Source organism: Chelonoidis abingdonii, chromosome 3 (assembly GCF_003597395.2).
Source record: "Chelonoidis abingdonii isolate Lonesome George chromosome 3, CheloAbing_2.0, whole genome shotgun sequence".
In the NCBI taxonomy this organism is placed as follows: Eukaryota; Metazoa; Chordata; order Testudines; family Testudinidae; genus Chelonoidis; species Chelonoidis abingdonii.
The window spans coordinates 41,633,087-41,660,653 of record NC_133771.1 but is presented as its reverse complement, the minus strand read 5'-3'; the positions used below and the strand labels follow the sequence as shown (position 1 = coordinate 41,660,653).

The following is a 27,567-nucleotide window of genomic DNA, read 5'->3' as shown; positions in this document are numbered from 1 at the left end:
ATACATACATACATACATACATACATAAAGTGAAACCAGAGTTATTTGGGTCATTTGGTTTTTAGAGCAGAAAGTGAATGAATGAAAGGAGCATTTCGTTTTACTACAAAATGTGGTCAAAAGGCATCACCTACCTTGTCGTATCAGCAATTAATAGTAAAAGTTTTCACTTGGGTGCTTAGACTATCTCTGTCTAAGGCATGTGGTGAGATTCAAATTGTTAATGGTAAAGCCAGCTAAAAAAAGAGCATAAAAGGATGTCTGAATAAATAATAGGCCTTCTCTAGGGAAACTCCTTGATGTAATTATATTTTAAATAATGTGTAAAACAATGGTACTTGTTTTAGAAAAAGATGGTTGAAATACGGCAATATTCCCCTTGGCCTCCTTTAAATCTTATCTCATGTTATCTTTAACTTCTGTATTGCAAGTATGCTATAGATTCCCTCTCTCTATTATTTTATGTCAACTACAGACACAATATGAGGGAGCAGGGTCTCTCTCATGTATGCACAGATCTGCCTTATAGAACGAGTGTACTTTGTTGTTTTAATTTATTTATGAGTATAATCAAGGTGGGAGCATCTTCTTTTTTGAAATTTCAGAGTGCTGACCTAAAAATAATGGCTGTAAACCCTCCTTCAAAATGCCATCACACCTTTGGGAGCAGGATTATATTTATCCCAACACATACAAGTAACTGGTCATACATGGAAGCAAAAATTTCCAGGGAGCATATCAGATCTGTATGTTTGTGAGTGCTAAAGTTACTATAGGGACAAGTACATGTTTGAAAATGCAGCTAATAATCAGGCATTTCTCTAGACTACTCATGAAGAAAGTGTAAGTAATTCAAAGAGAAGGAAAGTTACATGATTTTCAGAAATCAATCAAAATTTGGGGATAATTTCTGGACTGGTGTTCCTGTACAAATACATCCAAAAAGCAATGGCTGAGAGAGCCATAAGGCAAAACTGTTATGCTCCAATGCTGGCTCCTCTCTAACCTGTAAAATTCATTTGTTCTTATTTCCATGGTGTTTTTCACTGTAACATCTTGGCCCCTAACATGCCACCAGCCATCCACACATCTCATTTATTGAGACATAAGGGCCTTGCACACACTATACAAATGTTTCAGGGTAAGGGCCTCGCACACAATATACTGGCTTCAAATGTTTTTGTTTCTGTCTTGAGGAACCTATGCTGGAGGCAGGGGCGGCTCTAGGGATTTTGCTGCCCCAAGCACGGCAGGCAGGCTGCCTCTGGTGGTTTGCCTGTGGAGGCAGCCTGTCTGCCACCCTCGCGGTGCCGGCAGAGCACCCACCACGGCTTGCCGCCCCAAGCACGCACTTGGAGTGCTGGGGCCTGGAGCCACCCCTGGCTGGAGGCTGTGCAGGAGTCCAGAGTGGACCAGAATGAGGCTGTAAAATGCTGCTATTTTAGCACTATGAGGACGTGATCCTGCATTTCTTGCATTTCCGAAACTCATTAAAGAGCTTTGTCCCTTTTTGGACAATGCCCTTTCCTGTTGAGGCAAACCATTGTAGCAAAGCACTTTGGAGAGCATGGTAGAGTCCTGAAGATCAAATTAGGTGTTTTAAATTACAACTATTCACACTTGAGTGTTATGTTGATAGCATACATACAGAGAAGTTAGATAAAAAGAGAGATACTTTTGCTGGAAGGTTGTAACCTAACATTAATTTATTTCTTAGAATCCAGAATATTAACATACACAGTAACCAAAAACAGAGAGAGACAGAGAAACAGAGCAGGTTGCTCCTTGAACAAGGAAGCACAACTCTCCCATCTCACTGTAGGCTGCCTGGCTGCAAACTGCTAGCCCAGATTGCATATTTCCCCACAGAGCCACCTACCCTGCAAGCAGGACCAGGAAACGCCCCTTCTTGAAGTGATAGCTTGTAATTCCAACACAGTCCTCAACACATATTGAGACACTTTCTTGAAGTTTTATTCTGCTTTTTCTTGCAACAATTTTTCAGTGGTGTACTCCATTCCCTTCACTTGTGTGAGAAATCAACCACTTGGAATTAAGCAAAGAGTTTGATTCAAAGTCCACTGAAATCAACAGGAATCTTTTCATTGACTTCAGTGGCCTTTAGATCAGGCCCATACAGAGTCATCATTTGGCCCCAGTGACTACTTTTGAAATATTCCCTAATCAATTCATTAGGAATAGTACTCAATTACAGGATAAAAAAAACAAAACAGTCTCCCTTCCCCATTTCTTCCCCCCCCCAAACCCCCCCCCCCATCAACCCATCACTATAGGCCTTTTGGGACTTGAAGTAGGAACAGCTCATCAGCTAGAAACAGCTTGCTGCATGTACTGACTATATATTTATCATGTATTTAAGTGTCATTTACATTTTCTAGGACAGAACAACAAAAAATGCAATTAATTATGATTAAGGAACATCATACACATTTTCTATAAATGTATAGACAAATAGGTTTATAAAATACAGAAATAGTTCATGTATATTCTATAGTAAAATCTTAAACATAGTAGATATTTTATCAATCATTCTCTGCCCATTTTTCTATTGAATGAATAGAACTGTGTTTCAGAGTTTTCTTTGGGCACCACATTTAGTACAATGCTCACTTCAGCAGAAGAAGAGGCACTTTTGATTTAATTAAAACAAAAATATTTTTGCAAACCAAGGCTGCAAGACCAAGAGATTAAAGTAAAGCTTGCTCACAAGCTGGTTATTTTCTACCTAACAAGATATTTGCTGGAGTCTGGTTTATATGGTTTAGTGACCATACTACATCTGCATTCTATTTGTAGCATTCACTTTTTGCCTGATAAATCTAATCAACAAATTGTCTTCATGTCTCTGGCAAAACAATTTTTCTCAGCTTAAAAAGTATAAAAAAAGAGATTTAATGACTTTGTATATACCGTGAGGCAGCAACTATGTAGAGCTATGGATATATTGCATAAAACCTGCCATTCGATTGCAAACAATGTTGGTCACTTAAAGGCATATCTTTGAGTATCCATAACAACCTGTCATGTGGAAGTTAAACATACTAATTTCCTTGTTGACAACTGACCCCTTTTGTATCTTTCCTTGAACTATACTTAACTTGCTTTCCTTGAAATGGTTTTTTAAAAGCCCACAGATTTTCATTACTAGCAATCTGAAGTGGCTGGATGGAGTTAGCTGGCAGCGTTTGAAGAGAAATTAAGAGACTGTTCAGTGCAGTAGCTTGGAGGCAGCAAAGTTCTTTACTACTGAGATATAATATATGCTCATGTTCTTGTCACAGCAACGGTATAAGTATCAAGCTTGTTCTCTGTTGTGTGTTAACAATTTTCTAACTCTACCCGTCTGAATTGCTAGGTTCCGGGTGTCATTTTTCCCTTGTTTCCTGTGGTTTCTCATTTCTCCTTATTTTGGCTATTTTCTTCTTCCTGACTTTTTCCTAGAACATAAAGCACTGAACAAATGTAATATTGATGCATATGGTTTGTAGTGTACCCCCCTTTGGTTTGGGTATTTAGTCTCCCGTATTTCATTGTAACTGTTATAGTTCTTCAAACAATGAAAATATATTTAATTAACAAAATCAGAGCAAGCAAACACTTTATGAAGAAGAAAGCCATGGGGGGGAGAGAGCGAGCTACTAACGTATACCTCCTTTCATGTTATTTATTGTGATGAGGGGTGTTTTGTTTAGTACTAACATACACCACTAAGTAATCGCAAAATACCCACTACTCCACCTTCCTGTAAGTTAATTTCAGATATTATTAACATCCCAGTAACAGCGCTGTGAAGGAATAACTGCAAAAATAACTGATATTGTCATTTCCTCCTTCAGGGATAAAGTAACTGTTTACCTTGTTCTTGAGTTAGTGAGGTACCAGCATGTTACTCTTTGTGAGGCTACCAGAGATTGCTTTATGTGATCTGGAATTAAGTAATACAGTGTTTCTTCATTAAAACACTATTCTCAAGAGCGCCCCCCCCCCCCCCACAAAAGCTTTGATTTAACTGTAGTGTCTTTTCTTTTCCTTTTCCTGTTTCTGCTGGAATACAAAGAGCCAGCTGAAATGGAATATCACACTGCCCATACTGAAATTGTCTGTTACAGATCTTCCAACTTTTCAACTGAATTGGTGGGAGGGGAAGGGGTACAGTAGCAGAGTATATAAACATTGTATATAGTTCGCTGGAGAGAAATTTTGCAATCAAGTAAAAAATTAGACATAGTGTATACCATACTGAGGGGAGGCCTGTATTTATCCCTTCAAAGAGATCATTTTTGCCACGCCAGTCATTCAAAAAGATCTCACTAGCCTGCCGAAGGTACATATGGCAACACCATTTAATTGGGATTTCACAGGTTTTTTTTCCCCCCCTGAGCACATATCCAAATTCTGTGGCACAAAAAGATTCGAAAGACAAAAATAACACATTTGAACATTCAGTTTCTATGGAGACTGAAATAAAAGTGATATGTCCAATGTGAGTTCTTATTCTGCCTGATGTTTCACAGATTAGAGTACTTCACAATACCTTAGGGACAGTTATTATTCCAAAAAAGAATTTTTCTGATATGTAACCATGTGTTCTAGTTACATAAGAATTACTGCTAACAGTTATTCCAACCTCACCCTACCCCACCTTCTTCAGTTAGGGTATTTCATGTAATTTTCAATAACAAAATCAGTCAGAATGTGAGGAATTTCAGACGTCAGGACTCTGAGAACTCTACTTTTACCCCAAAAGAATTAGAGTAATTCATGCTTGCCATCCATAAAGAGTAAGCAGCTCTAGGATGTCTGATGCTGCTGACACAGAGTAATGAATGTTACATGAACTGTCTGACCTTTTTATTCAGTATCAGCAAAAAATTCCTGAAAAGCACAGCATTGTGATTAGAGTTGTAGCAGTACTCATGAGACTTCTAGCTGACGGTTGGTACAGAGACCAGCTTAAAAAAAATCCATTTTAATTGGCACGCTATTCAGTTTTAAAGATCATAATTTAAAAGATCCTGTTCAAAGTGATCATCAGCATTAACAGTGTTTTCCTGATTTTTGTGCTTTTTTAAGGCTCATTAGCTAGCTTAACATATCAGTCAACTTTCATTTTGCATATGCTGCAGGTAAATTTTACTGACAGGAGCTAGAAACATACAAGATTCAATATATTTAAATATGGATTCCAGCTAGAGGGCCAGAATTTCAACATAGCTCCATTGATTTCCATGCTGATATGCCTGTTTGCACCAGCTGCGGATTTGGCCTGGTTTGTTTTGTTATAAAGCATTGATTCTCTGGTCCACTAAGCTCAGTTCGTACAAAAATGGAACAAAGTTGCTTTAAAGTGGCTGGAGGAGGCTGTGAGGCAAACTGGAAGCCAAACCAGGGCTGTTCACTCAGCTGCCCCTCAAACAGCCTGTATTAATTTGAGAGTTGGGTTCAGAAGCTCCTCCCTTTAGGCTGGAGGGAGGGGCGTTTAGATGTGGGCAGACTTGCATCCACCCATTCCTCCCCCGACACTTAATAACTGCCCCTTCAACAGAGCTGTAGTGAGTCACCAATCGGGTATGTAGCCCCAACTCAACTGCACTAACTTACTCTTCCGGCAGAGCCTGCAGTGACTCATTCTTCAGGCATGTGGCAGCAGCCTATCCAGGGGCAGAGCCTAGGTCAGATGATCCACAGGCTAAGGTATTTCCCCCACCATGCCAGAGCTGCAGATCAGTCTGTGCAATAGCAGAACCCTGCCAGGAACTCTCTTGGTACCTTGCAGTGTATCAGATTCTTGAGACTCATAGACTGCTCTTGACCCTCTTCCTGTTCCTGCTCTCCCTTGCCTGAACCCTATTCCAGTCTTGTCCTTTCCCTACCCTACCCTAGCTCCAGCCCTGTTACTGACCCGCTCCCCCCTTGCTTCTGCTCCCTCACTCTCCCTGGACCCTCAGACTCTGACTGCCCGGCATCAACCTTTGGCCTCTATCTGCACCCAAGCTACAATACTGATTTGGCTTGTCCCTGGACTCTGACCACCCAGCTTCAACTCCTGGTTTCACCTGGATTCTGGCTATGGTACTGATTCTGGCTTGCCTATGTACTCAGATTTTGGTTCTGATCCTGGCTTGTTCCTGGATCTCAATTCAAGGACCACCTTTTCCCAGTCCTGACCAGATGTCCAGCTTTGACTCCCTCCACTTATTCTAATGGTGTAAATTAGTGCTGCTCCTGTTCAACTCTGACTTGCACCAAGGCCATATGGCTCTGAATTGAAGAGCCACAACTACCTCCTTGCATCACCTCTTCTCCATAGCCTTGTTTTATTTATGGTTCTGTTCCTCACTACTAGTACCGGATATTATTGTTCTTTACTGGCAATGTACACAAGTGATACCCCTTCCAACTAAACTTAGTGTAGTATCAACGTTACTGCAGAATAGCTGGTGGAGAATCACTTGGCTTATTCCCCACTAGAACTCAAAGCTGAAATTCAGTTCACTCAATTTGCAATCTTCCAATACATCATAAGGTCTAGGTTTAAATGCCTGAAATGACAGATAAAGTTATAGTCACATTATTTCTTATAATGGGTATACTCTTTAATTCCTTGCATATCTAAACTTTCATTTGAATCAATGAAAGCTTTGGGTACACATGAATGAAGAATCGGGTATTTAATAAATAAAAGTTTTACACCATTACAGTATGACAAGATTCCACTGATAGCTCATATGAAATTGCATAATAGTGAAAGATGGATAAAGTTTACAGAATACGAGGTAAAACTTTCAAACTAATTATTTAGACGAGTTCATAAATACTTTTGTCTTATAATTTTAAAGGCACTATTTTAAAGAGTAAGTCTGTTTAAAAACTAAATAAACCACTTTCCTAGCTGAAGAAGAACCCTTTGCAACATATTAGATACAGAACCACAACCCCAAAAGCAATGAGGCTGATACACAGGCCTGTTGAGAGAAATTTGGGGCTCAGTATATCATATTTGCTGGAGCTCCATCCTCTCATTTCACCCCGCTTGCAGATATTTTGGGAAGCATCCTGAGCTCAAAGGCCCACTTTGTATATTTTATATGATGTATATGGCAGGGTGGAGTTTGGACAGAAACACTGATCACTGGGCATGCATGGGTTGTGAAGATGGGGGGAATATGCTGTATTGTTACAGCTTTCCCCTTTCATGGTTTTAGCATAGCTTGTCCATTTTTTCTATGTATTACTTCCCTGAACATAGTGGAGAACAGCCTAAGTGTGCTCAACTGTAAATATTCTATAGTCAAAGAAATCAACAGTTAAGGTGATATTAACATTTAGACCAATCTCAGTTCTTGTTTTACTTTCCCATCCAATGTCCTTACAATACCAAAATGTACCCAAAGACATAACTCCTCTCTGGATCTTACAGCATCCATCTATCCAAAATGTACACATCCAGCACACTCAGAGGCCTAACCTTAACTCTGCCCTAGATCAAGATCACTTACTAATAGATTTGTTTTCACTTTCTTACTACCTAAATAAACCTGAGTGCTTTTTCTATTATATTAATTCCCTATAGAACAGACTCTTCAATTATTAAGCTATCAAGGCCCAACTGTACTCACAAGCCCAGTGTTGAGTTGGTGTGCAGCCACCATATCACATGAAAGGTAAGGGGGTATTCTGCAGGCTCAGTAGGTGCATACTCCCATGTGAGTGGTGGAGGGAGGGGGCAATGACATAGCCCTGCTTTCTCCCTGCCCTTTTCACTACAGCTATGCCTGTTTGCTGTATAGAAGTACAAGGGAGGAGGGTCTTCACTGTGCCCTTTCTCATTTGCACACCAATGAAAAAGTTGGGGATAATCTGATCTGACATATATGTGCTTATCTACAGTAAAACAGTCTGGGATTTATAAACTAACAGGGTACTAATTTTGTGCTTGAGAATAGCCATCAGCTCCTTTTCTGAAAAGCTGATGGGAGAGACTAGAGGGAATTTTTACCAGGCTGGTCTGGTGTTTCTGCAAATAGGTAAGAATAATTTTACTTCGCTATTGTTTTGAAGAGTTTTAGAACATATAGGGTATGTTCCATCAAGCAGCTCCAATCCTGAAGGCCCTATGGTCTGCAGCTTGCACTACACAACTATGCTAAAATCCAATCCAGTACTCCTTGTGTATCCAACACTCCCAGTGGAGCTTGCTGGAGGAAGGCAAAATGGATTAGACCTTAGCCATGTAACTATAAAAATAAAGAATAAAAACAAAAATATTATTCATGCTTGCATGAAACAGAGACATGCTACTTTTTAATGCCACTGCATTTCTCATAAAAACAGAATAATAGATTTCTTTTTAATTTTAGATGTTTCTGTTAGTAATCAGACTTTTTTCTTGCTGGTCATAAAAAAAAGGCTACAGAGAGACTTAAAGAAACTGCAGTTTTAATAATTCACATTATTATCTCAATACAGTCTCATTTCACTCTGCTTCATATCATACTACACTCTGTATTTGAAAATGAACTGTATTTGAAAATGAGCAGAGAACTCAAGAACAAAGGACAGAGATATGCAGTTGGGAAATACGTGTGGCCTTTGAGGTCTGGAGGAAGCTTGGGCTGTCACCTGCGAAATGACTGAAGGAAGGAAGAAAAATCAGAGAGAGACAGAGCCTGAAAATAGAGTTCATTGCAGCTCGGCTGGTGAATTGTGGTTTGGCCAGAATGGACTATGCAAACCTAAGGACTTCCTATGCTGTGTTCCAGTTGACTAATAAATCCCACTCTGTTTTGAAAGCACGGTTTGAGGTACCTGCAAACACTTGCTGAGGGGCATTAGTCCCTGAAGAGCATACAAGTGTTTACCAGGAGTTTATCTCCTCACTGGGCAGAGTGCTGAAGTCCCAGAGGCTGAATCTGGGAGGCTGTGAGTTTGAGTAGCCTACCCTGAAGGAAGAGTGAGATCCCTTGGGTCTGGCACACAGAAGGGGTTCCTTCTAGAGATTGTTCAAAAGCTGGAGGTGTAGCATAGATCCTGTGGATCTGTGACAAATGTTATTTTATAATAAACCAAAACCAAATCACTTTACTTTTTTCGACTACAGGTAGGGTGACCACATAGCAAATATGAAAAATCAGGACAAGGGGTGCAGGATAATAGGCATGTATTTAAGACAAAGCCCTGAATATCAGGACTGTCTCTATAAAATTGGGAACTCTGGTCACCCTAACTACAGGTATATAAAAAGTAATGGATTACTATGACATCTGGGTATTATTTAAACAGAAATCTGAAATCTCACCTATCACAATTCATATGAAGTGTTGGATCTTTGGTTCTCCAAACGCTGCTTATTTTAATAATGCTTTGAAACAGGATGTTTTGTTTATTTTAATGAAAACTTGAGGCCATTCCATACTTAAAATAATTTAAATTAGGAGAAAGTTCCCTCACTTAAAAAAGTTGCCTATACTGTTCGAAGTGACTATTCCATGCTATTAGATGAATGAAAAGTATTATCCTGCTTAAGGGAGAAATACTGTTTGGAACATTTTTACATTAATTTTATTTATGAATATAGAGCTGCATTAATTATTAATTGCTTTCCTCTTGTATTTTTTTACATGGATCAGCACTTAATAAAAATCCAGTTTTTCCACCCAAGGCATCCTCAGATCCATTTATTTCCAGTTTCTTGCATATAGGTAGATAAACCTCAGTTACTTACTGTGTGCACAACTTCATAAAACAGTGTCCATGGGGAAAAAAAGCATTTCCAACTGAAGCATATAAAATGCGTGTATTCCAGTTTAAAAAAAAAGACAACACAAAACAGTTTCAAACATAAAAATAAATAGTTTGGGCTTGAGAAAACTATAGTACTTGGTACTAAATAAGAAATGAACAGCTATCATAATAGCTGCTTCCTACTATCGTATAGCATGGTACTAATTTGTAACTGAACTTTTGCAGAGACAAAAATTATTATAGATGTGTTGGTGTGAAATTTCATACAGTGTTAGATTTCATGCAATTTGGACTTTTTATATAGTTTAGTTCAATTTAATAATCTTTTAAATAAAAAGTATTTGAAATTGGGCTCTGACTAAAATTCCTCAGGGTTTCTAATATTTTATTGTTGACTACTATTGATAAACAACATTGCCTTTCTACATAAAAGTGGATGGCAGGTAAATCTTGAGTATCGGAGGTACAATTCAGTTTTTTTAAAAAAAATCTTAGGATGAAAGCTGATATTTTGCTGTTATTTGTTGTTACCTCCACAAATAATAATGTAGTGGTAAAGAGGTTGTGCAGAAGAGAGAGGTGAAGTGAAGTCTAGTTCATGATTGCAATGTTCTGAACACATAATGTTTGGTAGCCTTGTTCCAAAGCTCAGGCTTCAAAATCACATTCTTCTATACCTTTACGTATTTTAAAACATCAGTAATGTCTAACTTAAGTAAGGGGGCTATCTCCCCATTGTACTGAAAATTACAAAGTCTGTCTTTATGAGAAATGTTTCCCAGGGAATGGTATATTATTTCCTCTCGTAGAATTATTGCTCCATATTGCCAGTAAAAAAATAAAAATACAAATCTAAAACTGCAGGAAGGATTAATATTATGTTAGCGTAAGATGCCACATACATTCTAGATAAAGTTCTTATATAAAACATTCCACAGTTCCCATGGCAACAGGCAACATACTTGAGCTAACACAGCTGGTTTCCATTCTAAGACCTTCATTGTCATCACAAATACAAAAGTGATTCTTCTAAGAAGCTCATATTGTGACAGATAAAACACCAGAAAAGGTCTGATGGCAGTACAGCCCTCACTTCAGAGGGAGCTTGACAAATTGTTCCCCCCTCTACACACCTGACTTTCATGGGGTTTTCTATGGTGCCCATCACTGTAGTGTTTTAAGTTAACTATGCCAAGCAAGGTTCCTAGTCTTCTGCTTTTCTCTATTAATTGATAGAGAAGGCACTGCTTACAATACTCATCTACATGGTTTCCCATCTACTATTAGTTTGGTTATGGTGGGGAAGGTCCAAATGAGGGCCTTTCACCAGGCACTTAAAGTTTGTCAAACTCTGAATTAATCTGACTCTCTCTGGAATTTGAGCAACAAGCTGGATCTACTCCTCTGGGCTCCATCCTCCCCTGCCAGTCATACGGTATGGGTAACATTCACCCTGTCTTGTTGCAGAAAGGCCAGCACAACAAGTACACTGAACTGCTTAAGTCTCTTGTGCTTACTCCACCCTAAATGCACTCAAGTCATATGTACACAGTCCCAAGTTCCAAAATGGATCTTTTAACTTTGAATTAAAAAAAAAACCCTGTTTTTTTCAATACTTCATAATCAGTAAAAAGTGGCTGTGAAAATTTTTCACCAGCTGATGTAGCACGATGCCAAAGCATATTCTCACCAAAGCGATGCTTCATTTCCATATCCAGATAGTTGTGGCCTAAGTCAGAAGTTTGGAGCCCTGTAACCTTCACATATGCTCAGAGCCAGACTGAAACGCCCTGGCTCACACTAAGTAGCTTATCCTATCCTGAGTAGCACCTTTCGCCAAAAGTGGTTCCAATGAAGGCAAAAGGATTCTTTCTGCAGAACTACTCAATCACTGAGTCTCATTATGAGTAAGAGTATCACAATCTGTTGTTCCCTTATCATTAATGGTACATTTGAAGGTGATCTTAAGTCCTCCACTGAGCCTGACCCCCAACCCACAGTATTTGGAAGGTGAAAGTGGAACACTGTTAACTTAACAGCTGTCAATTAATTATGCATGTCATTGGGATAATCTACCCTTCTTCTGAACATACATGGCCTGCCTCTGATCTCATTTTCTCCAGTGTCAATCAGGAGCAAGTCCAATTAAGGAAAGAGAATTAAATTGATGTAAAACCAGAATTAGGCCTATCAGTTAGAGAAGGAAAATTAACACTAGAAATAAATAGTAATTATTACCAGACTAATTTGCTCTTTGCATTTTTACTCCACACACACAGGCTACATACTCCATACGGGCAGCATTTACTGGACTAACTGAAAAAGAAAAATGGTAAAGGCAAGCTTTCACGAATTACATTAAAATCATACCATCCATCAGTCTAATCTTAAAACAGAAAATACTATGCTTTATATTTGTACTTTTATCATTCTTATTATAGTAACTGTCTGGAGAGTAGAGTCATGTCATACCACTACTTATTCTTGTTAAAATCTTTGCAGCAGGAAAAGGTATCAAAATTTTATTCTATGCAATACATTAAACTTGTCTTAGTACCCATTCAGTTTTCAGTAAGTTGGTTAGCTGCCAATTCCTCCCCTTCATAGCCCTGATAACATGCGGGCAAGGCTGGTTGCTTATCATGAACTAAGAAAAAGTCACGGCTTTGTCACAGTAAAAAATGTAAATGTTAAAAATGTACTTAGAAAAAAATAAAAAGTATACTGGGGTCACATTATTTTGAGGATGCTGTCCTTTATGTATAATTATAATGATTATGGTAACTAATAGCTTAAAACTATTTTAAAATATAGGTTGCTTTCCTATATTCCACTGTGCTGGATATATAAAGAGCCAAAATTCATGGAGGAACCTTACTTAATATTGAGCTGCCTGGGGTCATAAAGATTACGAATGTTCTTATAACCTGACAAAAAGCATATTGTGGTATAGAAAAATGTATGATACTAAATGAAGCTGTCATTTTGTAAAGTGTTCTGGGCATAATCTGCAGCTGGTGTAAATTGGAATCGCTCCATTGAAGTCATGAACTCTGAACTACAGAGCAATATCTATATGGTATGTTAGCGAGGTTAGTTAGAAATGTTACCAAATATTTAATAATAATACTTCTGTGTTTTAGAGCACCTCCTAGATGAAGGTTTCAAAGCATATGATACATGTTAATGAGTTTAGCCTTAGGGATTTTTTATCCATATTTTTAAGATAAGGAAACTAAGTGACTTGCCAAAGATCACATAAGAAATCTACTTAGAACTGTAACTTCTGACTCTTAGACCACAGACCTTAGCAACAGACCATTCTTACTATTCCATGACAGTATGTTATGCAAAGTAGTTAGTTTCTTTTCAAGCAAATGTAGGATTTAATGCAATATCAGAACATTACTTTTACATTTTCTGCATGCATCTAACAGGTACAATAATTATACACAATAATTGAGAAAACTGCCAGAATCTATATTTTAAAATATCATGTTGGCAGATTAATGACATAAGCCAAACTAATTGACCACTTCTGCAACCCTTAGTCCAAATTAATTTCCTTTAGGATTTGCCCTTGGCTATAATTCCAATTTTACACCTTCCTTCATATGAGTTCCCATGGAATACAGAATTAGCTTACAATGTCTGAATATCATTATTTTGAAAGAAAGGAGTAGATTCTTCATTCTGACCTGTTTCCTTCAACATACTGATGCACTGGAGCTATTTAAGATGTACTGCAATTTAAGAGGCTTTTGACAATGTCATTTTGAGCAGCGTCCCAAACTAATGTAGAGCAAAAATGGATGACTGACAATGCAGAAAAATCACTGCCTTAGCAGAATGTTCACAATAACTTGACAAGCCCAACATCAGAATCACTGCTGCCTCTGCAGCCCTCGAATAATTATGTTTCAGATTTTCAAGGAAGAAAATGTTTAATTGAAAAGATACCAAGTAATGACTTAATTTGTTTTGCCAATCAAAATATACATCATCCTGTAATAACTATGGTCCAGATGAAATTTTCATTTTATTTTCCTTCAATTCTGTTAAGTAAAGAGTGAGACATATAATCACACTGTTTTATATTGCAGCCTTAATGTCAAGCACCCCCAGAGCACTTTATAATAACAACAATTAACTAATAAAACGACAAACAAAATTAATTACAAGCACAACTGAAAAAATAAGTCCTTAACTTAACATTATATACAGTCAGGAGTTCACCAGACTTTATCTAGAAGGACAACAAGTTTCACAAATGACTGGGAAGCAAAAGATAAAGTCTTCCAAACTTCAGCTATATTCAACTGTTGCCAAAGAAAAGCAAAACATGGCGATAGGCAAAAGAGATGGAAGCCAACTAATCATGAGGGGAGAAATATACCCCTCCGCAGAGCGTCACCACCTTATCTCTCAAGTGTACTTCTTTTCAAAGAATGTTACTCATTTCAGTTCCAAAGTTATCTTAATTTGAGTCCTCTTGGTTTTTCTTGTTGAAAAGTATTTATTTACATCCAAAATAAAGTATCTTACAACTGAGATTATAGAAAGTTATTTTCAACAAAGGAAAGAATCCCACATCATTTTCAGATTCCTGAATGAGTAATTTTTTGTGTCCCTCATTTTGGGTCTTTATCACACACTATTTTCCATGTTTGGCAGCAGAGCTGTTAGCAATTTTCTAACAAACCATTTTTAATCAAAATCGAAACAATCCACTGGGAATGTTTAGATTTTGACAAAAAACAGTCATGTTTCCAACAGACGCCTGCCTTGTTTCCTGCCCACCTCAGCAGCATGCCTTGCTGGCTACCGGGTAGATCAAGCTCCATGGCCTTCCAGTCTCCTCAGCAGCTCACCTGGTGGACTGCCACAGAGCTGGGGATCTCAGGGCTTCCAGCCTCTCAGCACCTCGGCAGCACATCTGGCAAACTCCTGGGGAGCTCAGGCTCCCAGGCTTCCAAGTGGCTCGATAGGCAGGCTGCTGAGAATTCAGAAAGCCCTGGGAGCCCCAGATCCCAGACTCCTTGACAGCCTGCCCAGCAGGCTGCTACTTCCAGAAAACTGAAAAGCCCCCTGGGAGGTGGGACTGGAACTTTTTGAAAAATTTCATGTAAGTTCTTCTGAAAGTGATTCTTTTTATATACCGCCCTTTAAAAATTCTGCATCTCTGTCTTTCTGTCTGATTCTGAATGGTTTTTTTTTTATTATTTTTTTTTTTATTTGGAACTTCAGAATTTTCTGTGGAAGAGACATTCCAGTTCCCACACAGCTCTGCTTGGCAGACTCAGAGTTACGGTCAGCAAAAAGCATATGCACCACTTAAATCCACTTCAGATGTTGAGGGTTTATGTTAAATTTATTTGGTATGTAGGTCTTTTCCTGGCATTCTGCTCAGGTGAAAATTTCACCCAAGGTGAGCCGCAAAAGGCCGTGCAAAATGTATACAGAATTAATGCAACTTTAAAATTACTGCTGAACCATGGGCCAGTGGTGCCCACCAAGACAAGTGCAATTTATGAGAATATTCACTCATTTCTGATCTTACCCACAGAATTCTGCAATACATGGGAAACACCAGGAAGAGTCAATGAGTCACAACAGTCCTTTTTGTTTTGTCATCAAACCATTCCCCATACACGGTGGTTTGATGTCTTTACTTTTTCTGTTATCTATCAAGATTGCACTGTATGTTACTCAGCTTGCTCTGGTTTATTGTGATGTAAATCAGGAGTAATCCCAACTAAACCTCAATTTAAATGTGAGATCAGAATTGAATCAGTCTTCAAGAGTATAGTTAGACAGTAGCATCTTTATAATATAATTTCTCCAACAATATCTTTGAATAGATTGATTTGTCATCCAAATGGTAATGACTTTAGATGTCAGAGATTTCTGATGCTGAGAACCTTGGATTAAACACAGTTCCTTATCATTTGTTTTGCAATGTCCACCTCTCCCTAATCTTCCAAAGAATTCTGAAAAACCACAGAGAAAATTTAGAGAACACAATTAGACAAAGTAAGATTTACTCTAACTTATTACTGAATGCCACAGTTGCCAATAGCATGATTGAGCAGGCACTGGCTGGTAAACTATGATTTCAACCACAAGCAATGGAAAAGAATACAATGTTCACATAACATCTAAACTTAACAGGTTGGTTAGTCTGAAAAATGAATGGTTCAACAGATTACTTACCAACTGTAACCCATGGAATAATATACACTTTCTAAAGGGCAAAATGCCATTTCTTCAGGTATAAAAGTAGTCACAAACCAATTGCTAGAGTATGTCTACACTACAACATTAGGTTGAATTTATAGAAGTCGAATTTTTAGAAATCATTTTTATAGAGTCGATTGTTTGTGTCCCCACACAAAATGCTCTAAATGCATTAAGTCGGCAGACTGAGTCCACAGTACCGAAGCTAGCATTGACTTCCAGAGCGTTGCACTGTGGTTAGCTGTGGGTAGCTATCCCACAGTTCCCGCAGTCTCCACTGCCCATTGGAATTCTGGATTGAGATCCCAATGCCTGATGGGGGCAAAAACTGTGTTCCAGGTGGTTCTGGTACGTTGTCAGGCCCCCCTGTCTCTCCCTCCCTCCGTGAAAGCAATAGCAGACAATCATTTCGCACCTTTTTTCCTGGGCTACCTGAGCACACGCCATACCACGGCAAGCATGGAGCCCACTCAGCTCATCATTACCGTACGTCTCCTGGGTGCTGGCAGACGTGGGACTGCATTGCTACACAGCAGCAGCTCATTGCCTTTTGGCAGCAGATGGTGCATTACGATTGGTAGCCATCATCGTCGTATTCCTGGGTGCTCTTTTAGCCAACCTCGGTGAGGTAGGTCAGGGGCGCCTGGGCAGAAATGTGAGTGACTCAGCCAGGTCATTCCCATTTTCTACTAAGCACTCAGAAATGATGATGGCTAGCAGTCGTACTGCACTGTCTGCTGCCAGCCTAAGATGTAAAAGATAGATGGAGTGGATCAAAACACGAAATTGACCCGATTTGTTTTGTGAAATCAATGGCCTGCTAAACCCAGGGTTTTGAGTTCAATCTTTGAGGTGGCCATTCTGTGTTACAGTTGTTTGGGTTTCTCCTTGATGCAAAGCCATGCCCTTTGTTGATTTTAATTCCCTGTAAGCCTTGTCGTCAGTCGCCCCTCCCTCCATCAGAGCAACAGCAGACAATTGTTTTGCACAACACCAGGCGAGAAGGTGACGGCAGTGTGGTGACAAGAGTGATGAGGACATAGACATGGTCATAGACTTCTCATAAAGTATGGGCCGGGCAATGTGCACATCATGCTGATGAGCTCTGCATGAGCTCTGCATGGTCACCTGTGCTGTTCATCTCATCACGCTGGCCAAACAGGAAATGAAATTCAAAAGTTTGCGGGCCTTTTTCTGTCTACCTAGCCAGTGCATCTGAGTTGAGAGTGCTGTCCAGAGAGGTCACAATGGAGCACTCTGGGATAGCTCCCGGAGGCCAATACTGTTGAATTGCATCCACACTACCCCAAATTCAACCCAGCAAGGCTGATTGCAGCGCTAATCTCCTCGTCAGAGGTAGAGTAAAGAAATCGATTTGAAAAGCCCTTTAAGTCGAAAAAAAGGGCTTTGTTATGTGGATGGATCCAGGGTTAAATTGAGGTAACGCTGCTAAATTTGAGTAAAGTCGTAGTGTAGACCAGGCCCTAGAGAAAATAAAGTATCTGACTTGGTGCATCCAATCAGAGAGTGAGAACTCTGTTTTTCTCTGACGATCTGGGGGCTCGTCCAGGATGACAACGCCTGCGGAGACAACAGCAGCTGCTGCAGACCGTTCCCCTTCAAACCCCATGGCACCTCAATAGAAGGTAAAGACCTTTTGAAATCTCTGTTGGGGTATCAGAGGAGGACTGCCTGTGGGGCCATTTGTCCCTGTTGGGCTTACGCCATCCGAACTTATTGACTGTGCAGCAAGATCAGATGCAGAGTGGTGCTGGGGAATTGTTTTGCTGCCCCAATAAGGTTAGCTTGATGTAGTGCTGGGGATTTAGTTTTGCCACCCCCAATAAGGTTAATGCATAAGGGAAATGCATAAGGTTAAGGCACTGGTGCTGAGGGGTTTTTACCCTCAAGAGGGGTTTTAATCGCCACAGATAAGGGAAAGTGTATTGAGTCTGGACATAAGGTAAAGATGCATCATGGTATTTAGAAATAGAGGTCTTGGTGTGTGTGTGGGTATACCAGTGTGAATGAGAGTCGCTGGAAGACACCCAGAGTATTCTGTGAAGCTGGTGGGCTCGTGACCAGAAATACTCTAATGCAAGCCCAGTGACTCCACCTAGTGGATTGGTAAAAGATCCGACCCAAGGTGGGCTGTCTCTGCCTGACATCATCCGGCGAGGGCCTGCCTGGGTCTAGGATTGTGTGAACCCATCTTCCCTCACCCTTTCCTCTCCATGTGAGCCACTGACTGGTCTGATCATCTCACTGTAAGCAATGAGAGTAAGTGGCACCATCTCTCTGAGACTAGCCGACGCTCTTTGCTGAAGGGAGGTGTAGGAGGGTCGTGACCATCTCATTAACCTTTCCTGTGTGAGTGACCTGTGCTGTGACACCTTTAGTTTATGAGCTGCTAGCGGACAGGGCACCCTCCCTGTGTGTGTGTGATTGGAAAATGGTTGGGGGAACAGACTAAGCATTCCCCCACACCCTCTAAGGGTACCTCAGTATATTACATGTACATACATTATGGTCCTAGAACCTGCAGGTATTTAGACAATTGGAATCTTTACACGTGTGAAAATCCATCTAAACAATGCCCACTAGAAGTACTTTCAATCTAGATAAGATCATACATCTCAGAGGAGCTTTTAATCACCAAAAAGCCTCTGACGCACAGTGGGAGCAATTTGTCTACTGAGGAAAGGAATGGGTTAAAATTCAGCTTGGCTCAGAGATAAAGAGAAAGCTGCTCTGCGTTCAAGGTTAAGAATCAACACAGACCATGCCAAGTACAAAGAAAAACTGCTTTCAGCCCCAGCTGGCTGTGAAAAAATATAGACAGAGCCAAACCAAAGGCAATACAAGTTACAGGACTGAGATTACACTTGCAAAGCTTAGTTGTCCAGTGAGATCCAACAGTTTACCTTTGCAACCCTGGGTGGTTTTAGCGACGTTGAAGAAGCCACAGGCAGCCGGCCTGGACTGGAATCTCTGAAAGAGATGCTGCAGGAGACCCCACGGCGTAAAAGAATGGCCCTCCCAAGAATGGAAGCAAGTTGGAGATTCTGGACAAGCTGTATACAGAATAATCTCCTGTCCACTTCCCCCCCTTCTCTGGATGTTATACACAGATGTGGCCAGTCTGGACGTACGTGTGTGAGTATGAAAGTGGCTTAGGGCTTGGGGCATTCAAGTTTTTCTTCCCCTGAGTGATGTGGGAGGGTTCCCAACAATTTCAATTACAAGGGCAAATTCATATGCTTCAAAATATATATCAAGTTGAGAAATATGTTCTTTATACAGTCTATAGAGTGTTTATTTTATGTATTAAGTATAATGTATTGTGTTTTGTGATTAAGGATGTATAGCAACCCCATTATATTATTACAATGGGAATGGGAATGTTTTTATGAGTGTTGTTTAGTGTAGGATTATTTTATTGTTGTTGTAAAGGACATGATAATAGTAATACCTTTCATGGCCATGCTAATTATGCATTGTTATTGCAGTCTGCTTTGGATTTAACTATCTTGAATAATTTTGTATCACCTACAAATTTTGCCACCTCACTGTGTACTCCTTTTTCTGGCTCATTTATGAATAGGGTGAACAGCACTGGTCCCAGTACAGATCCCTGGGGAACACCACTATTTACCTCTTTCCATTCTGAAAACTGACCATTTATTCCTACCCTTTGTTTCCTAACTTTTCACCAGTTACTGATCCATGAGAGGACCTTCTCTCTTATCTCATGACTGCTTACTTTGCTTAAGTAAGAGCTTTTGGTGAGGGAGCCTGTCAAAGGCTTTCTGAAAATTCAAGTACACTATATCCACCAAAAAGGATCTGAGATTTATAGTAAATCACAAATTGAACATGAGCCCATGATGTGATCCCGTTGCAAAAAAGGCTAACATAATTCTTGCATGTACTGACAGTAAGACGCAGGAAGTAACTGTTCCATTCTGCTCACCATGGGTGAGGCCTCAGCTGGAATATTGCATCCTGTTTTGGGCACCTTGCTTTAAGAAAGATGTGGACAAATTGGAGAGAATTTAGGGGAGAGCAACAAAAATGATATAAAGACCCATATAGTTTGGGTGGTTAGGGTTTCCCTCAGTGAAAAGCCTTAAATCTCATAACTAACACGTCCATACAAGACAGTGATTTTATGCTAGGGCTGTGAATCCACTTAAAGATCCACAGCTTTAGATCCTTAGACCCCCACAGTATCCCTAGGAAGTCAGTGGGAATCCATATGAATTTAAACAAGACAAGGGCCTAAGTTACACATATGGCTTGCTGAACTAGCACAGGAGGAGACAATTAATAACTAATGACCAAAGATAAGCATACAGTCCTCGCCTAGGAGGCACTGTAAAACATTCCACACTGGAGATAAAGCTCTCTGTGAAGAAAGAAAGTGTCCCAACTCTGCCAGAAAAATCATGTGTGTGCAGGGACAGGCTATTTATCATATTTGCCAGGGAAAGAAATCTCCTTCCATAACAAATGCTAATAAACCAGAAGCTGGCGCCTTGACTAAACTAAGCTATGGTGAAGAAGTAGCAGCCAATTGAGCAATACCAAGCAGCACTGAAGACGCAGGAAATGGTTTCTCTGGGTTAAGCAGATCTCCATTTGGAGCCTGTATAACTCAAATCCCCGTTTCCAGGCTTTTACTCCTCATGGACACAGATATTATCAATCTGCATCTCTTTGATGGTTGACTATGCACAGGATATATGTATCCCTGTTATGCAAAGTGTCATTTGATAAGAGTTGCATGTGCTTATACTTGGGATGCATTTGGCCTTTACACTGGATGTTTTCTTGGCAAAACAAACATATAGTCTCCTTCCCACTCCTCTGTTTCACACAAAATAATACTGAAGCCCTACTGTTAGTCACTTTGAGCAATCTCCTTCTGTTAAAGTGGCCATATTTTCAAACTAAAAGGGCTGTTTTTTGTTGTTTTTAACAAATGTGTACAGATGCTACTTCTGCCAACTTCTGACTCAGCAGTGATTTTATTCCTATATTAAGAAACAGATTTACATAACCCTTAGATCGACTGGGGGTATATTACTCCATGAGTATTCTCATTTATGCCAGTGGGACTACTCATAGATAAAGTACTTATTGAGTAAGGATGGCAGAATCTGGCTCCCTCATGAGCATCTGAAAAGCCCAGCATAAAACCTCCCCCCTTCTGTAGTTATTTAAAATAACACATTTATTGTTTGCATGAAAACAAAGATAAACTTGAAGTGTCCCAAAAGACATTCAGGCACTTGGATATCATATGAAAGACCAAGACTTTTCTATTAAAATGGAGACATATAATCTCTACCTTTTGGTCAACAACTTCTTGGATATCTAACACGTTATGTCTTGGATTTCACCGCCTATTTCATTTTATTTGACTCATTGCTCTACCATGAAGGGAGATTTTGAGTAGAGTTGGACATTTGTAAAACAGAGAAAGCTTGCAGCATTACGGACACTGATCATTTAAACACACTATTGCATCATTTTGATACATGCAGTAACAACTACATTCCAGGCACAATGTAGAAATTCGCTTGATCAATGAGCATCAAATCTAGTTGCTGACTGGAAAATTCTCAGCCCAAAATGTTCACATTGGTCAAGTAAACTATGACTCTGAGGATATGATAATGCTAAGCCAGCCATCACAGGGAATATTTTTATTTTAAATCATGTTGTTCATGTCATATTAGATACAATTGTGTGCAGAAAAGTTGTGAGAATACTATAATGATGTACCCCATCCTTGTTTGACTCTCTACAGGACACCATCCCATGACTGTTCAAAACTTCAGCAGGGTGGAAACCAAACCTTACACTTCCTAAATCATTATCCAGGCATAGGCTTGTTAATGTTATTAGATTATTAAACTGAGCTCCACTTTGAACTCATTTCAATTATTCTAATTTGGACCTGAAATTTTTAGTTCCACAATCTTTTTCCTTTGGTTTGGTTTTAATTTTTAAAGATGGTCTTGCTCTCATTGCAAACAGATTTTCATTTACATATTTTTAAGATTCATATTGGTATCTCCTCTTCATGTCCCTGGACTAAAAATCTTAAGGCACAACTTTCACATGAAATGGCATGTGGGGGAACCACACAATTTGATAAAGAACAAACAAAAAAAAACATAAACAAAATAAATATAAAACACACAAGGTTACACAATATCTAACTGTAACTTTACCTGGAAATGCATGCCCTGTTAGAGAATCCAAACCTGAAATTAAAACAATGAAAAAAATAATCTTTAACACTTTTAACACTTCAAAACTTTTAATTGGCACCACGATCACATATCATTAATATAAAATATGTCACAGGAAGGAAAGATAAAAATCTCAGTGTTACATTAGGTAGTGTGTATAAATTTGGGTATGTACGAGACAGAAAAAGCAGTATGTAAATATGAAACTCCTGTATATTTTAACAAGTTCACTTGCTTTGTTATAACAACTGTAATCATGCTGCACTATAGTTAGGTTGGGTTTAGCAAGTAATTCCTTTGCAAACCACTGTTTTCAGAGGTTTATTCCTTGAATGTGAACGCATGTTCTGAGGTTGTACATATGAATTCTTAGCCCCTAGTAATGTTCTTTTTCTTACAAATGTTAAAAAAATGATTCTTTAAGGATATACATTCAAAAGAAGATGAGCATGATATACTACTGCAGGAGCAGGGAAGTGTAAATTACTCCTGTATCCCAGGATAATTCACTTTGAGGGAAAGCAGACAATGATACCAACACAGCAAATCCTTCAGGCTTTTTCCCAGTGGCAGGACAAGAATCTAGGATTGTAGCTTCCTGGAACAGCACCCTGCCATTTACAGTTCTATATTTTTAACAGAGACACATTCAGTAACTTATGAAAGATTCTCTATAACTCACACACTTGCATTCATATTTAGGTCTGTAGATGGAATTGAACCTAAGTTCACAAAATCGTGACTATTGAACAAGATTAGCAAGGGCTCCTTTTATATTAGGAAGACAAAGATAAAATGTATTTGATTGACCAAAAAAGTCTTCCTACCTAATGTATTGACACTGATACATGGAATAGGGTGTTCAGACCTTTTGATCATACAGCAAACCCTCATGGGTCAACAGTACCCCATCCTAATTCAAAACTATCACCCTTACAATGGTGGTATAAAAGATATGCTGCCATCAAGAGTTCCTTCCTCCCTCTACCCAAACTCTGAGATAAAAGTAAGTAGCTGTGTGTTCCCCAGGCAGCAGAGCAGGGAAGTTCTGTGCTTCCTATTAAAAGAGAAGATGAGAAGGTGTTGGAGGAGGAATTGGAGGAGAAAAGTTTAGCGGCTAGTTTACTCCCCTATGTACACATATGATTGTTTTTTTGCGTTCACTTGGTGTTATTCTGAAATGAATTTACTCTTTATTTTTACCTAGAGAAGGGTTGCTCAGGAATCTGAGTAAATTTAATAGAAATGTGCAGTAGGAGTTTTAAATAAACACGGCCTTGAAAAAGGATTTTCCTTCTTGTTTGTAACAAACATATGAAAAAGCTTATGTGACTTGAATATTTGTTGATGCAGCTCAAATGTTGAGCCTCCTACAGTTCAGTTGTTTATTCTTTAAAAAAAATAGTTGTGGTGAGAAAATTATATCTTCTGCTGGGTAGGCTGACACACAGCTTCTCCCACTGGAAGGTAGAAGGAAAACATTCCTGACTGTGATAATATATAAATGTACAAATGAGAGAAATTTACTGGGCACCAATAACATGCTCAATGCTGTAAAAGAACAAAGAAAACATGATTCCTGCCCTAGAAAATATGGCTTTCCAGAAATCATACAGAAACACATAATATTCTAAATGCATGTTAGATCAATGGTTCTTAACCTTTACCATCTGAGTTACAACAGAAAAAAGTTTTTAGATCTCCCTTTAGAAAGGGATCATGGTCATGACTACTCTCAGTACCTGTTCATGACCCCTTGACCATCCATGTGTTACAGATTATATACAGGTGCTAACACTCACTTTCCCCCGAGCTAGGCACCTAAATCCTTTGGTGGATCTGGGGCTTTAGTAATTGCTTGTTTACATAAAATAATACTGTTCTTGAGGTAACAGAAATAGTCCTTACTATCAAAAAGACTTTGCATTCCCTGGACTGATTTTCAACTAAATATACAGGATCAGGTGGAATACAAGTTTCTTGCATTCCGCTTATCAACTATTGCCCTGATTTGGTAGTTTTCAGTTTGATTCACACAAGATTTCCCAAACAAAAAACAGGAACATTGATTAAAGTGATGTACATGCAAATAAAACATATTTCCAAACAGCGTAACTACTATGTCCACAGTAGCAATTAGCAATAAATTATATTCACAAAAGCATACCTGATTGAGACAGTAATTAATTCATTTAAATAGAAGAAGGAAAAAAAGACTAATTTGAAGGTAGTACTGACTTCTATTTATACTGTAAAAAATGTACCTGATTTTAGAGAGGGAAGGGGGATATACTTGTTCTTTAGTATGCTGCAATCATTTCATTAGCTCAGTGCAGAACAGGCATTAGAGAGAGTACAGGCTTTTCATACTGATAAAATCTTTGTTTATTTCTTAGCATTGATTTGATTAGGATTTCCAGCATCACAAAGATGAAGTCTTCTCTATTTCCTGTCTCCAGGGCACAATTCCTCACATTTGAATAATAGTACATATTGTACACTGCCATATGCAAAGCTTCATCTTTCACCTGGGTGGCAGGGCCGGCTCCAGGCCCCAGCGCACCAAGTGCATGCATGGGGTGGCATGCCACAGGGGGCGCTCTGCCGGTTGCTGGGAGGGCAGCAGGTGGCTCTGGTGGACCTCCCGCAGGCGTGCCCGCGGAAGGTCCGCTGGTCCCGCGGCTCCGGTGGAGCTTCTGCAGGCATGCCTGCGAGAGGTCCACTGGAGCCGCGGGACCAGCGAACCCTCCGCAGGGACGTCTGCGGGAGGTCCACCGGAGCCACAGGACTGGCGAGCAGCAGAGCGCCTCCTGCGGCGTGCCGCTGTGCTTGTGGCAGTGAAATGGCTAGAGCCGGCCCTGCTGGGTGGTCCCTCTAAAGCAGGATTTGCGCCAAAATAGTGGTGTATAATATATCTTCTTCCTGGATTAACATCCCAGGTTTGTGCTGCTGCTGAATTTTATTGAAAGAACACTGACACCTACTCTGGACGCACAGTCATTGTGATGCCACACTGGGAAATGTATTTCAGGTGTAAAACACATGTAAGTAATTGTAATGTTAGGAATCTTCCCGTGGAATATCAGTGAGATACTGAAATGCCAAATTTAATCTCTGTGCACTGATTCATTCATAGAAGAGTGAAGAGAAGCCAAAGAAACTCTAAACTGTGCTTCTTTTCAAATATATGTTCCTTGTTTCTACATGTTCAATAACTTCACTGCCAGGAAATACATTTTCTCCTCTAATTCTTTGTAGTAGGCAAAAAAATATTACAAGAAGGCTGGACTCTAACTTACTCTGGACAGGAGAACAAGGAGGCAGCAGTAGAAATAAGGGACCAAGAGTCATTCTGGGTGTGCAGGGTAAAATAGCTCAGAGGGCCTGGGAACAGTGCATTTTATAGTGATCATTGGTCCTTTAAAAAGAAAAAGGGATGGAGTCAAGGGCCAAATCCAGAAGAATGTCCTACAGAAGTTTGGGATATGAAGAAATGTGAAAGACTGGTCAGAGCCTCAAAAAAGTGAGAGAAGTGGGGTGGTGGTGGACAGCAGAGCTGCAGTGGCTGGAGAACTGGGATGACTTGCACAGGTCAGAGGATGTAACTCTTCCAGCCAGGACATGGGAAATAAAAAACTATGTCAGCCAGTGTGGGGATTGGGGAGGGAGCAGAAGCAGTGGTGGAGCAGCACTTTAGAAGTATCTGCGTTCTAAAGTTATCCATTAAAAGTTGATGAGAGCTTTTGTGTTTTAACTCCATTATTTTTTCTCCTGATTTCAGAGAAGTGAGACCTGAATCTGAAACTCTTCTCCTGCATGCCCTAGCTGGCAGACAAAGTGGGCTGCTTTTCACAGGATGCATTTTCTCCATCTCTTCCATTCTCTGCCTCTTCTCTTACTTTGTTTTTTTCTCTCTCTTGTGTTTCATCTCCCCACGCCTCTCCTGATTTTTTTTCAGTCCCCTCATCCCTCTTAGATTTGGGAGGTTGGGAGCTCAGTGCCTTCTTCCCACCCTTGGATCTAGCTGAGAATCTTGTGAAAAAAATCACAAGAGTTGTCAAGACTGCACACCCTAGAAGAAGATGTCCGCTAGCGGATATACCCTCTAGGTTTGGAGACCATCCTTAAGTAAAACTAGTAGGTAAGACACAACTGCGTTCATGCCTCTGTATGATGGCACTATAATGGAAATGTGCTGCAGCTGCAGAACAATGTACATTATTAATTAAAAGGCTGTTGTTGTTATAAAGACAATTCCCATATAATTCTCATCCCTAGACCTAGATCTTCACTATTTATCATTATTTTATCCTCTTGCCCCCATCTCCAGTTGATAAAACTCAGTTTTCAGACTCTTTCATTGCTACATTATCACACTCATTTCTCATTATTTCTAACAGTGCAATCATGATTTTTAATGTGAATTTATGTTTTCTATAATGATCCATCTGATAAAAATGGAGAAAAATGAGTTTGCAGATTACAAAGACATTCATAATGCTACAGTAGTCAGTTTAAGAACCCCATAAATAATTTGTATTGGTTGTTTGAACTCTGTTTTTTTACCATCTCAGCATAATTCAAGAAGAAAAATTATAGTTTGGTTAGATCATTATGAAAACGGTACAGCAATGCAATATATAAAGCTATCTATTTCTTGGTTTTATCTAGGTACAGGCATAGTAGTGATTAAACTGTACATCAAAATGGGCCATTCAAATTAAATCTATTGGGGCAATCATGAATTGATTTTGTCAGCTTTTGATCCAGTGCTGTCACTGGTTTCCCAAAGACACTACATTCATTTTTATCTATTCTGAGTATAACTACATGAACAATGCAAGAACTGTTTGGGATAAATGGTTGTATGAAAAATTAAGTGTCTTATTGTTAATAAACCTGATAGTCTGACATCTCTGAAAAGCACAAGTTAAAGTGTCAGGACAAAAATGAACTTAGTATTGCCAACCCAAAGCATTCAATACTCATGAGCCAAGCCTTCAGAATCATGATACTGGTTTAAAAATCATGAGATTATGAAATATAATGAAGGTTGGATTCATTTTATTTGTCTTCTGATTTTTGAACCTTTAGGCTTGAACTTTCAAGCCTTTCACTGCAACAATGCAACTGGGCTAGAAACACACTTTTTTTAAAACTGAGGTTGGGATTTTCAGGAGCTGGGGCTATTAAAAAAAACAAAACAAAACACCAAACATTGTCAGATTTGTGATAAAATCCCAAGAGCTGGTAATGTTTTAAAATGTATGCTACCTCCAAAGCTACATTATTCCCGGGACAT

General features: G+C 39.4%; 1 protein-coding gene across 5 annotated transcripts in view; it reads right to left on the bottom strand.

The window, feature by feature from the left end:
* Positions 1-27,567, bottom strand: part of DLGAP2 (DLG associated protein 2) — a 698,632-nt gene that overhangs the window by 184,428 nt on the left and 486,637 nt on the right. For 2 of the 5 annotated variants that reach the window (XM_032798258.2, XM_032798257.2), the window contains one exon: positions 22,245-22,277. The exons of the other annotated variants lie outside the window; for them this stretch is intronic. In XM_032798258.2, coding sequence (XP_032654149.1) covers positions 22,245-22,277 — 33 coding nt within the window. The remainder of the gene's footprint in view (positions 1-22,244; positions 22,278-27,567) is intronic. 5 annotated transcript variants of the gene reach the window in all.